Here is a 13489-nt window from a genome sequence, read left to right as displayed (position 1 = left end):
CTCATGGACTTTTGCCACTTACATGAAAGAAAATATGCGCACACACGTAGAAAAGTATCACTATGAAAAGATATATAAAATCTACAAAAACAAGGAGTGATGGTGGAGAAAGTGGAAAGGAAGGAGAAATAACAGGATATTACACTAAATTAAAGTGACAATCTATTCAACATTAAACTTTCATGATTCAGATAGGACATGCAATTTTAAACAACTTTCCAATTTACTTTTATCATCAAATTTGCTTTGTTCTCTTGGCATTCTTTGTTAAACCTAGGTAGGCTCATATGTTAATTCCTAACCTTGAAAGGCTGCCTCTGCATTTTGACAGCATTTCACAGCTAAACAGCACCAGTTCATGTGTGCAATATTGATTACATTGTGCTCATGCCCCTGGAGTTGCATTTTAACCAATGAGTGCCGACTCATAAGTCAGTCAAAAGAACGAAGATAAGGAGGCACTCTGCAGAGACTTAGATACAAAGTAATCAGGGTTGAAAAGTATATTAAGTTAACCATGTTGGTTATGCAAAACTGGGGAATGGCTAATAAAACGGATTATCTACAGTACCTTTTTAAAAAATAAAAATTCTTGGAGTAGACTGTCACTTTAAGTAGCAGTGCATTACATACAACTCTGATCACAATTCTAGAGCAATGTTCCTTTAACCACACTAAAAAATAAACACATAAACTATACCCCACAGTAATCTTGATTGGTGGTGTACATATAGGGAGCATATAATGAAGTAATTATTGTTCCCTAAGACGATAGTTCCTTTAGGGACCCAAGTCCTACTGGACCAGATTGTTAATGTACACAGATTTTGTTCCTTGGATGCATTCATTTACCTTTGTATATGTTGATTTATAAATAAATCAATATAAAAAAAAAAACAATAAATGTAGTAAAGTAGTAATAGTAAAACATACCACATGGTTAATATAAAAATGTAAAAAAAGATAACTGAATTGTTTTTAGTAGAAACTCCAGCTGCACATTAGTGTTTTTGGGTTAGGGAACTAGCTCCATTTACCGTTTCTTGCACAGAATAACAATTCCAGACAAATAAGTGTGGCTGACTGTTTCATTACCGTGTGCATTAACATCATCTCTTAACTTTACCTCAGCACTCCAACTTCATTCTTAAAGGCCTGTAGCTGCTGAGGCGTTGGTGCAGTTACATTCAACATTTTCACAGCCACATCCCCTATAAAAAAAAAAAAATGCAAGTCAATATTTCCAAAAGAGTTGTTTAAAATGGATGTAAAACACTCTGAAATTGTAATAAAAATGTTTTCGTGTAAAAAACAAAAAACTTTGTAATATATTTTTATAGTTTTGACCCCCCTTTCTGTAAAGCACTCTGAAAATTGTGGGATTTCCATATCTCCTCCTTCTCTAAAGTAATAGGTAGAGCCATGTTGAGGAAAATCGGAAATAGGTAAAGTGTGCAAACAATTGTTGTGTGGAATATAGCAATGTTAAACACAGATAAATAACATTCATCTAGATTACAAGTTTTGCATTGCGGCTTGTAACGCTGAAAATATGGCATTTTCAGCGTTATAACAGCACCACAGCTATTACAAGTGTTGTTGTTATAGTTGTACCGCACACCTTTTAGCCTGTAATGCAACGTCAGTCACACACACGTTAAAAATATGTTTTTCATGGGATTTCCATAGGGCCGGTATTACAAGTTTTGGATTCTGGCTAAAAAGTGTTACAGCCTAAAACAACAAGATCTGTACCGCTATCTAAAGTCAGTAGTTACGCTACAAAGCTGTAGCATAAAACTCATAACTAAAGTGTTACAAAGTACACTAAACACCCATAAACTACCTATTAACCCCTAAACCGAGGCCATCCTGCATCGCAAACACTATAATAAATGTATTAACCCCTAATCTGCCGCTCTCGACATAGCAGCCACTAAAAATTTTTTATTAACCCCCTATTCTGCCGCTCCCCGACATTGTCCTCACTATAATAAGTGTATTAACCCCTAAACCGCCGCCCTCCCGCATGGCAAACACTATTTAAATATTATTAACCCCTAATATGCCATCCGCCTACACCGCCGCTCTAATAAACCTATTAACCCCTAAACCGAAAGCCCCCACAACGAAATAAACTAATTTAAACTAGTAACCCCTAAACCTAACGACCCCCTAACTTTATATTAAAATTACAATTTCCCTCGCTTAAATTAAAAATTACCTGTCAAATTAAAAAAAATAATTTTAAACAATTAAACTATTATAATTTTTAAACTAAAACGACCAATTAAATAATACTAAACTACAAATAAAAAAATCCTAACACTTCTCTAAAAATTACAAAAAGTATCTAATTACAAAAAATAAAAACTAACAACATTACAAAAAAACACAAACACTAAATTACGAAAAATAACAAATTATCAAAAATAAAAAAAGAATTACACCTAATCTAGTAGCCCTCTCAAAATAAAAAAGCCCCCCGAAAATAAAAAAAAAACCCTAGCCTACAATAAACTACCAATGGCCCTTAAAAAGGCCTTTTGTGGGGCATTGCGCCAAAGATATCAACTCTTTTACCTTTAAAAAAAATACAAACATCCAAAATAAAAAAAACTAAATTTATGCTTACCTGATAAATTTATTTATTTTTTGACACGATGAGTCCACGGATCATCTCAATTACTAATGGGATATTCACCTCCTGGTCAGCAGGAGGAGGCAAAGAGCACCACAGCAGAGCTGTTAAATAGCTCCTCCCTTCCCTCCCACTCCAGTCATTCGACCGAAGTTAGGAAGAGAAAGGAAAAGCCAAGGTGCAGGTGTCTGAAGTTTGCAATAACCCACAACCTGTCTAAAAACACAGGGCGGGCCGTGGGCTCATCGTGTCAAAAAAGAAATAAATTTATCAGGTAAGCATAAATTTTGTTTTCATTTTTATGACACGATGAGTCCACGGATCATCTCAATTACTAATGGGATCCAAAACCAAGCTAGAGTACACAGATGATACGGGAGGGACAAGACAGGGAACCCAAAGGGAAGGCACCACTGCTTGAAGAACCTTTCTCCCAAAAGCTGCCTCAGCCGAGGCAAAAGAGTCAAATTTGTAGAATTTTGAAAAAGTGTGAAGAGAGGACCAAGTTGCAGCCTTGCAAATCCATTCCAATAGCCTTCGTGTAATGAGCCGTAACACTCTCGGGAGGCCGCTGTCCAGCAGTCTCATATGCAAAATGTATTATACTCTTCAGTCAAAAAGAAAGAGAAGTAGCCAAAGCTTTCTGTCCCTTACATTTTCCTGAGAAAACCACAAAAAAGGAAGAGGACTAACGTAAGTCCTTAAGCGCCTGTAAATAAAATTTTAAAGCACGGACCACGTCCAAATTGAACAGAAGTCCTTCCTTCTGAGAAAAATGATTAGGACACAAGGAAAAAACAACAATCTCCCGATTAATGTTCCAATCAGGAACAACCTTAGGAAGAAATCCTAATTTAGTACATAAAACTACCTCATCTGAATGGAAATAAGATAAGGAGCCTCATACTGAAATGCCGAGAGCTCTGACACTCTCCGAGCAGAAAAAATATTAACAAGAAATAAAACTTTTCCAAGAGAACAACTCAATATCAAAAGGAAAGAATAGGCTCAAATGGAGTCCCTTGAAGAACTCTGAAAACTAAAATCAGACTCCATGGAGGAGTAACTGTATGAACACAGGCCTGATCCTGACCAGGGCCTGACAAAAGAATTGTACATCTGGGACATTTACCAGACATTTGTGTAAGGAGAAAGACCAAATTCTAGGAATACTATCTACTCCATGAGTAGTCCATGGATCCACACCAATAGAGATATTTACCCTATATCGTATAAATTTCTTCTCTCTTTTTTACTAATAACAGGTTCTTTAACCTGAATCATGGTCACAGTGACAGAGTCAGAAAAACCCTGCTTGGATAAGAAGTGTTCAAACTCCAAGCAATCAGTATCAGAAAAACCAGATTTTGGTGAAGTAGGGGCCCATGAATTAGAAGGTCCTTCCTCAACTGAAGCCCCCAAGATGGCAGAGATGATGACACGTCCATCTGTATACCAAATCCCACAAGGCAAAATTGGTGCTATGAGGACCACTGAAGCCCTCTCCTGCTAGATTCAAGCAATAACCCGAAGAAGAAAAGCAAACAGAGTAAAAAACTGGATAACACCTCCAGATAGATTCCCCACTCCCCTGGATTAGAGGACTGCCTGCGTAGGAAATCCTCCTCCCAAATGTTCCCCTCTGGGATGTAGATTGCCAACAGGCAGCAAGAATGGGCCTTCGCCCACAGAATTATTTTGGATACCTCTGTCATCGCTAACTAACTCCTTGTTCCTCCCTGATGATTGATATAAGACACGGACGTCCTTTTGGTAGACTGGAACCTGAGAAACTAGACCGAGGCTAACTGAGGTCAGGCCAGAAGAACATGCTAGATTGTTCTCAACTCTAGAATGTTTATAGTAGATAAGACTCTGGCTGAGTCCAAACCCCCTGAGCCCTTAGGAAGCCCCAGACTGCTCCCCACCCTAGAAGGCTGGCGTTTGTGAACACAAACATCCAAAATGGTCTGCGAAAGCAGGTTCCCTGGGAGAGATAATCCAGAGACTACCACCATTGAAGAGAATCCCTTGTCTCCTGCTCCAGTAGTATTTGAGGAGACAACGTATAATCTCCGATCCATTGCCTGAGCATACTAAGCCATTGAAGGCCAAGGAGTGGACTAAATGACTAAACAAATATCGATAATCTCTGATATCCTGACCTTCCGTCAGAAAAATCTTAACTTATATGGAATCTATAATTGTTCCCAAGAAAGTTAACCTTGTGCTTGGGACAAGGAAAACACCAAATCCGAGTGAAATCTTTCTAGCTGTAAAGATGGTGTCTGGACTAGAAAGTAAATCCAGATAGGACGCTATTGCAATGTCCCTTAACCGAAGAACCGCCAACAGCGCTCCCAGAGCCTTCGTGAAAACTCAGAGCTGAGGCAAGACCGGAAAGAAGGGCCAACTTATGAATGGCACATGAAGGTACACATCCTTAAAATCCACAGTTGTCATAAATTGACCCTCTTGGATGAAGGGAAGAATGGAACGAATAGACGCCATCTTGAAGGACGGTACACTAATAAAATCTGTTTAGACTCTTGAGATCTAAAAAGTGATTTGAAAATTCCCTCTTTTTTTGGGGAACAACTGTACCTGTACTGGAACTGGACCAATCATTCCCAGTACTGAGATGTCTCTTACGCAGTGTAAGAACGCCTTTCCTTTTGAGATCTGCAGAGAATCTTGAAAGCAGAAACCTGTCTAATTTGAATCCCTGGAACACTATCTTCTATTGCCCAGGAATTCTGAACATCTGGAACCCAAGCCTGAACGAAGACTGAAAGTCTGCCCCCTACAAGAACCGATCCCGGATCGGAGGCATGTCCTTGATGCTGTCGTTGATTCAACAGCAGACTATTTGTATTTTTTTTTAATTATTTAAAATTTCAAAGAAGATTATTTCCATAAAGCCAGGTTCTAACAAGGTCTTCCCCTTGTAATGAATCGTGAAAAACGTAGACTTAGAGCATACATCCGTAGAGCAAGGCTCTAACCAAAAGGCTCTGAGCTGTAACAGAGAAACCTGAAACCTAAGCTCCCATTTTGATAACTTGAAGGGAAGAATTGGAAATGAAGGCATTAGCCAATTTGAAAGCCTTTATACTATCCTGGATTTTATCCAGGGAAGTTTCTGACTTAATAGCATCAGACAACGCATCAAATCAATAAGCCGTCGCACTAGTGACAATATTAAAGTACACAGCTGGAAGCCATAGTAAGCCCAGGTGTACAACACTTTTCTAATTATTGTCCATAGGACCCTTGAACAATCTAACTATCCTCTAAGGATATAGTAGTTCTCTTTAGTTAAGCTGGAAACTACTCCTCTCACCCTAGGGAATGTTTGCCCAGCCTCCTTAGCTGAGTCGGTTATGGGAAACATCTCTCTAAGTATAGGAAATGCTGTCCTTTCCATTCCTTATAACTTACTGGACGCACTGGGATAGATTACACCGCTATAGTCGAAGTCGTCCGGGGTAGCTAAAATCTCCTAAAGTATCAAATAAAGATATTATTCATCTGAAATCAGCCAATAGGATTTAAGCAGCTCTCATTCTATTGGCTAATTCGAATACTGTTGGGGGGGTTGTATTTTTTTTTTTACAGGTAAAAGAGCTGATATCTTTGGGGCAATGCCCCACAAAAGGCCCTTTTAAGGGCCATTGGTATTTTATTCTAGATTAGGTTTTTTTATTTTGTGGTGTTTTTTTGTATGGGTATTAGAATAGGAATAACTTTTTTATTTTTGATAATTTATTTTGTGTAATGTATATTTTTAGGGGGTGTTTGTATTTTTTTGGGAGAAAAAGAGCTGTTTATCTCAGGGCAATGCCCTACAAAAGGCCCTTTTAAGGGCCCTTGGTAGTTTGGGGGGTGGGGGTTTGTATAGTGTTAGGGAGTGTTTGTATTTTTTTGGAGTAAAAGAGCTGTTTATCTCTGGGCAATGCCCTACAAAAGGTCCTTTTAAGGGCCCACCAAAAGGCCCTTTTAAGGGCCCTTGGTAGTTTATTCTAGAGTAGTTTTTTTTTATTTTGGGGTGTTTTTTTTTTTTTTAAGGGTATTAGGATTAGGATTAATCTTTATTTTTTTGGATATTTTTTTGTTTTGTTTTTTGTAATGGTAGCTTTTTTATTTTTTGTAATGGTAGGTTTTAGTGTAAGGCAGGGTTTTATTTCACAGTTAAGTTTGTAATTACTTGAACTAGGCAGTTAGTAAATAGTTAAAAACTATTTACTAACTAGTCTACCTAGTTAAAATACAAACTTACCTGTGAAATAAAAATAAAACCTAAGCTAGCTACAATGTAACTATTAATAATATTGTAGCTAGCTTAGGTTTTATTTCACAGGCATTTAGTTTTAAATAGGTACTTAGTTAATTGTAACCTTTAATTTAGATATAATTTAATTATGTTAAAGTTAGGGGGGTTAGGGGTTAATATAGTTTATTTAATTTAGCTTGTTGTGATGGGGGGGCTGGCGGTTTATGGGTTAATAGGTTTATTAAGTTAATACTTGTAAATTTAATTTAGCTATATTTTTTTATGTTAAAGTTAGGGGGTGTTAGGGTTACATTAGGGTTTAATATATTTTAATTTAGCTTGTTCCGACTTGGAGGGCTGGCAGTTTAGGGGGTTTATAAATGTAGTATAGTGGTGGCGATATCGGGAGTGGCAGATTAGGGGTTAATAACTGTAGGTAGGCGTCAGCGATGTTGGGGACAGCAGATTAGTGGTGTTCAGACATAGGGTTTATGTTAGGGTGTTAGACATCAATGGGGCTGAGTTACGGAACTCTTGTTTCCACGATCGCAGGTGTTTATTTTGTTTTTTTTGCCGGCTCTCCCCATTGATGTCTATGGGGAAATCGTTCACAAGCACGTCAAACACAGCGCTTGTTTTGGGTGCAGTATGGAGCTCAATGCAACCATATTGCATATAAAAGGTGTATATTTGAAAACTTGTAATGGCAGCGCTATAGGAAATTAAATAACATAACTTTTGTTGCGTTCGTTAAATTTTCTATAGCGCTCAAAACTCGTAATCTAGCTGATTATTATCATTGGTATATTACATACAATTATCGTTTCCATACTTTATCTATCCCTGATTGTGACAGTAGAACACGTGGTATACAGCATACAAAACTACATGGAGATTGTCAGCTTCTATGATCGGACCCAAAAATATATATTGCATTTACATGCGCACCGGCCAGACATCACAGTAATGACCTCACCTGACCCAAGATGCAATTGGCCCTAAGAGTGACAGAAGCTGGTGGAACAACTTCAGTTACAGCCTGCTTCCAGCAGCTAGATGCCCAGGAAAGTGATTTTCTTACAGGTATTCCTTACATTTTTTTATTTTTTTGCAGACAATACTGAGAAGCGAGAAGCCTTAGTCCACTCCTGTCCAAATGATAGACGGAACTAAGAATAGGGAGGCCTTGACGTAGCATTCCCTCTTTTTTTTTTTTTAAATACATTTTTATTGAGTATGAAAAATAAAGACAATACAAAATTGCTGCATGTACAGCCAGCATAAAACAGATGGTAACAATCAACAAGGTCATTGTGATACATAACATTGGAGAATGTTGATACTGTGATACTGCACATATAGCAAGGTAACAGTAAATCAACCTCAGTTTTTCTTAACACATCACCGTCTTTAGAACTGATAAAATATAGAATATAATATAAAGTATATAACATAATATACAATTTAGACTCCCTTAGTTATAAATAGAATCTGTAGCAAAGCCTTCAAACTAGTACATCTAGACACTTATGGGCTCTGTCTTGATCTCAGTGGCCTCAAAGGAGGCAACCGAGAGATGATTTAAGATTGAAGACTTAGTTGGAAAGTAATGTTGATCAGTCCTGCTGATCTAGGTAGGGTAGATAGATTCAACACTATGGTACTATGTAAGAATAAATACTAAGGGAGTAGTTGAGGTTGCGGTATAGGCAAGAGAAATCGCATATGTGGTCCTCCTAATCCAGGAGGCTCATTACATGGTGGGGGGGGGGAGGTGGTGGTTCTAATTGCGGTGGATTACAGGGACTAAAAGATTGAACTATTATACGTCTGGAGTAGAGGAGGTTTACTAGAGAAAAATCACATTCAATGAACCCATGTCAATAATTAGAGATATCAGATTTTTTGATTTTGGGACAACAAGGTTATTGCAGGACAGAATAAAGGGTAGGTTTATAGTGCCGGGACTACAAAACACAATTATTAAACAGCGCTAGCTGCCAGGGGTGATTCAAAATTGCTGTGATGTAACACAATAAACACCAAAAAGATAAATAATAATAATAAAAATTAATACTTAATAAAAAATAAGAAATTAAAAATAAATGAAGTGGATTAACGTGTATTATTTAAGAACCACTAATAATTATTGTACAAATTCCTAAAGAAAAAACATAGAGCAAAAAACACAATAAGTGCAAATAAGTACAACTGTATAATAATTATTATATACGAGACCTGCTGCTGCAAAAATGACCGAAGGTGTCCTGCGTGCCTCCTGAAGTAAAGTAGAATCCCAAATCTCTGAAACAAATAAGCGCAAACAGACTCAAGTGTAGGTAGATACAACAAACGCACCCCACTCTCTAAATTGTACTTACAAAATTGTAATTTATTCAGGCGGTTTGTTAACACAACATATGATATCCAAGGCAGTTAAAGCATAAATCTTTGCAAATGAAAATTTCGGAACCAAAAGTGTCCGTTTTTAGGTTAATGTCCGTTGTAGTGACTTCAGATGAAAAAACGCTGTGTTAGAAAGCGTCAGTGTAAAAGCCGATGTCGTCACTGGAGCAAAGTACGGATCCTCATGTAGTCCAAAAAGCCTCAACGCGTTTCAACCGCCACCGTGCGGTCTTTCTCAAGAGGTAAAAGTTCATGTCCCTTCTCACAGCGCAAGGTACTATATAGCCAGCAGGCTTATTTCATTAGATGGAGAAAAGTCTCGTTATATAACTAGCCTGCCTGCTGTGTTTATTGTGGGAAGCGAACTTGGATTAAGATACATATTAAATAAATGGCACATATTATAATACTATTAAAAACATAACCATGCTAAAGTACTGAAGAATGATGTATAAATTATACTAAGACGAAATAAGTTAATAAACCAAAGGATGTCATTACTAAGCTACAATATACTAGATTTTCACAGGCGTATTTTGCCAATTGTAGATGAAATGTTGAAGGATAGTATAAAACAAAAGACAAAAAAAGAACAATGTTATTATGACAAAAATCTATTAAAAACACAAATTTTTAATTTTATACTATTAAAAACATATAATAGTGTACTGTTAAAAATGTAGTTACTAAATTTTACCAAAAAATATAAGTTAATAGACCGCAAAAGACTATCACTAATAGATTTAAAAAACAAATATATTTTCACAAATGTTTTATGGCCATTAATGATAAGGTGTATATTGTGCATGGATCAAAACCTAAACAATGTGTAAGGGAACAGCCATTGTATCCTATCTGCTCTATAATAATTAGCATACATAAATTCTACCAGTAAGATACATACTAACAGTGATTTAAAAATATTTAAATATTATTTAAATATTCAGGACATAAAAATATTCAAATTCTTCAAATCATTTAATTTAAAATATTAAAAATATTTAAAATGTCCAAAACATTCAGAATAAAAATATATCATAAATAAATAGATTAATTGATTCTTTGTCACATACATATATACATGCATACACAAATGTATATATAGAAAGAGATGTACACATATATAAACATACATGTGTACATAAGTACACCTATCCAAAAAAATCTCTGAAACACTGTACACTAAAGGACCCTATCCTAAACTAAAGGCTATAAATTAGGAAACTTACATGAAGGCTGCTAAATCTAAATCAACATTGAGACCACCTGGACACAGACAGTTCAACTTCTGTATCCAGAATGTCTCACGTTTGCGTAATGTAAGTAGTCTGTTAGGGATGGTGGGGGAAATCCAGTCAATGACCTGCACCTTGAGTGTTCTGGGGTCTCCACCATGAGTGTCTCTAAAGTGAAGGGGAACACTGTGCTTATCCATCTCATTTCTAATATTATTGAGATGTTCTGACACTCTACGTCTGATCTTCCTTTTCGTGCGACCCACATACATAAGACCACACCCACAAGTTAATAAATATACAACATGAGTAAAATCGCAAGTGCAACGGCATTGAATCTTAAAATTACGAGATTTATCACTATTTGTGAAGTTGGGATCTTTATTTACATGTTCGCACATTCCACAGTTTTGTTTACCACATTTATATGTGCCTTCTTTCAAACTTAGCCAATTGCTCTTATTCACTGTTGTTTTATCTCCTTTCACTGCTTTTAATTTACTAGGGGCTAACAGATTTCTCAAGTTTCTACCCTTCCTAAAGGTGATTTGTGGATGTTCTGATAATGATGATGCTAACATACTATCTGATTTTAATATGCCCCAGTGTTTCCTAAAGGCCTCCTTGACAATCATATGGCCTTCATTATAGGTAGTTATAAATCTGATGGAATCCTGATCCTGTACATTTTGTTTATGGAGTCTACCTGTCGAACTCATATGATCTGTTCTCAACAGTGAATCCCTAGTACGCCCCATAGCCTTACTTCTAGATTCCTTGATTTTGACTGGATCATATCCTTTAACTAAAAGCTTGTTCGCCATAATGTCTGCTTCTTTATTGAAATCGCTAATAGAGCTACAATTTCTTCTCAGTCTAAGGAACTGGCTGTAGGGGATGTTATCTTTCCAATGACGTTGATGGGCACTCTTATAATCAATGAAACTGTTTCTTTCGGTGGGTTTCCTATAGTTGGTAACTGCTATTTTGTTATCACTATTTACAAATAGTCGCAGGTCAAGAAATTCAATTTCAGTACGAGAATGATTTTCAGTGAATTTAAGATTATAATTATTATTATTAATATATCTAACAAACTCGTCCACTATACTGAGATCCCCCTCCCATAGGATGATCACGTCATCAATATATCTGTGATATTTAACTATATTCTTACTGAACTTATGAGTCTTCCAAATGAATTCGCCTTCGAAGGTGTGCATATACAGATTGGCATAAGATGGGGCAAAGGTTGTACCCATCGCTGTTCCTCTGATCTGTCTGTAATACACACCCTCGAAGGCGAAATAATTGTGTTCCAATATGAATTGTATACACTGCAAGATGAATTTTTGATGTACTACATTGAATCCCCAGTTTATCAATTCCATTTCTACAGCATGTATCCCCTTATCATGCGGTATTGACGTGTATAACGCTGATACATCGCATGTAATCCAACAGTAATTACTTTTCCATTCGATTCCTTCAAAGATCCCAATCACACTAGTGGTATCCTTAAGGTAGGCCCTGGTGTTCTTAACAATATCTTGCAAAAAATAATCAATATATTTAGAGACTTTATCTGTAATGGATCCAATCCCAGATATAATGGGCCTACCCGGAGGGCACTCACTACCCTTGTGGATCTTTGGTAGATGATAAAAATAACGGATCTTGGGATCCAATTCTTGCAGATATTTGAATTCATCTGTATTCAATATCCCCTCAGATTTAGCATCCACCAACAAGGAATTTAATGCAGACATATATGATTTAGTTGGATCAATCTTAAGGATACAATATGTATCTTTGTCCCCTAACAATTTGTGTGCTTCTTTGAGATATTCTGATCTCAATTGGATCACCAAGCCTCCTCCCTTATCTGCTGCCCTAAACACAACTCTATCATCATTCATTAATTTAGTAAGTGATTTTCTCTCAAGTATAGTAAGATTGTCATTGTGTTTATTCAGTAAATTCTCCTTTTTATCTTTAATTTTAGACAAGATTTCATTGGTGACCAAATTAATAAAAACAGGGATTTGATCCCCTTGGGCACTAACTGGATAAAAAGAGGAGGGGCGTTTAAATGTACTATGAGTTATAGGTCTAACCTCCTCATGAGTTGAAATATCTAGAAGTTCACATAACATCAAATCCTGATATTCCTCACTAGGTGACTCCTCTAGGTCCAAATCTAATCCTTCTAGACTCTTAAGGATATTCAGTGTTTCTAGATCATTTTTAACAGTACACTATTATATGTTTTTAATAGTATAAAATTAAAAATTTGTGTTTTTAATAGATTTTTGTCATAATAACATTGTTCTTTTTTTGTCTTTTGTTTTATACTATCCTTCAACATTTCATCTACAATTGGCAAAATACGCCTGTGAAAATCTAGTATATTGTAGCTTAGTAATGACATCCTTTGGTTTATTAACTTATTTCGTCTTAGTATAATTTATACATCATTCTTCAGTACTTTAGCATGGTTATGTTTTTAATAGTATTATAATATGTGCCATTTATTTAATATGTATCTTAATCCAAGTTCGCTTCCCACAATAAACACAGCAGGCAGGCTAGTTATATAACGAGACTTTTCTCCATCCAATGAAATAAGCCTGCTGGCTATATAGTACCTTGCGCTGTGAGAAGGGACATGAACTTTTACCTCTTGAGAAAGACCGCACGGTGGCGGTTGAAACGCGTTGAGGCTTTTTGGACTACATGAGGATCCGTACTTTGCTCCAGTGACGACATCGGCTTTTACACTGACGCTTTCTAACACAGCGTTTTTTCATCTGAAGTCACTACAACGGACATTAACCTAAAAACGGACACTTTTGGTTCCGAAATTTTCATTTGCAAAGATTTATGCTTTAACTGCCTTGGATATCATATGTTGTGTTAACAAACCGCCTGAAT

The 13489-nt window shown here is 36.5% G+C and overlaps 1 protein-coding gene across 1 annotated transcript in view; it reads right to left on the bottom strand.

Moving 5' to 3' along the window:
• Nucleotides 1–13489, bottom strand: part of BRAF (B-Raf proto-oncogene, serine/threonine kinase) — a 375820-nt gene that overhangs the window by 122606 nt on the left and 239725 nt on the right. Inside the window, exon 10 of the mRNA XM_053719002.1 lies at nt 1127–1211. Within this exon, the coding sequence (XP_053574977.1) occupies nt 1127–1211 (85 nt within the window). The remainder of the gene's footprint in view (nt 1–1126; nt 1212–13489) is intronic.

This window comes from Bombina bombina, chromosome 6 (assembly GCF_027579735.1).
Source record: "Bombina bombina isolate aBomBom1 chromosome 6, aBomBom1.pri, whole genome shotgun sequence".
In the NCBI taxonomy this organism is placed as follows: domain Eukaryota; kingdom Metazoa; phylum Chordata; class Amphibia; order Anura; family Bombinatoridae; genus Bombina; species Bombina bombina.
Note: the sequence above shows the minus strand (reverse complement) of the source record. Positions and strands in the feature narration are given on the sequence as shown.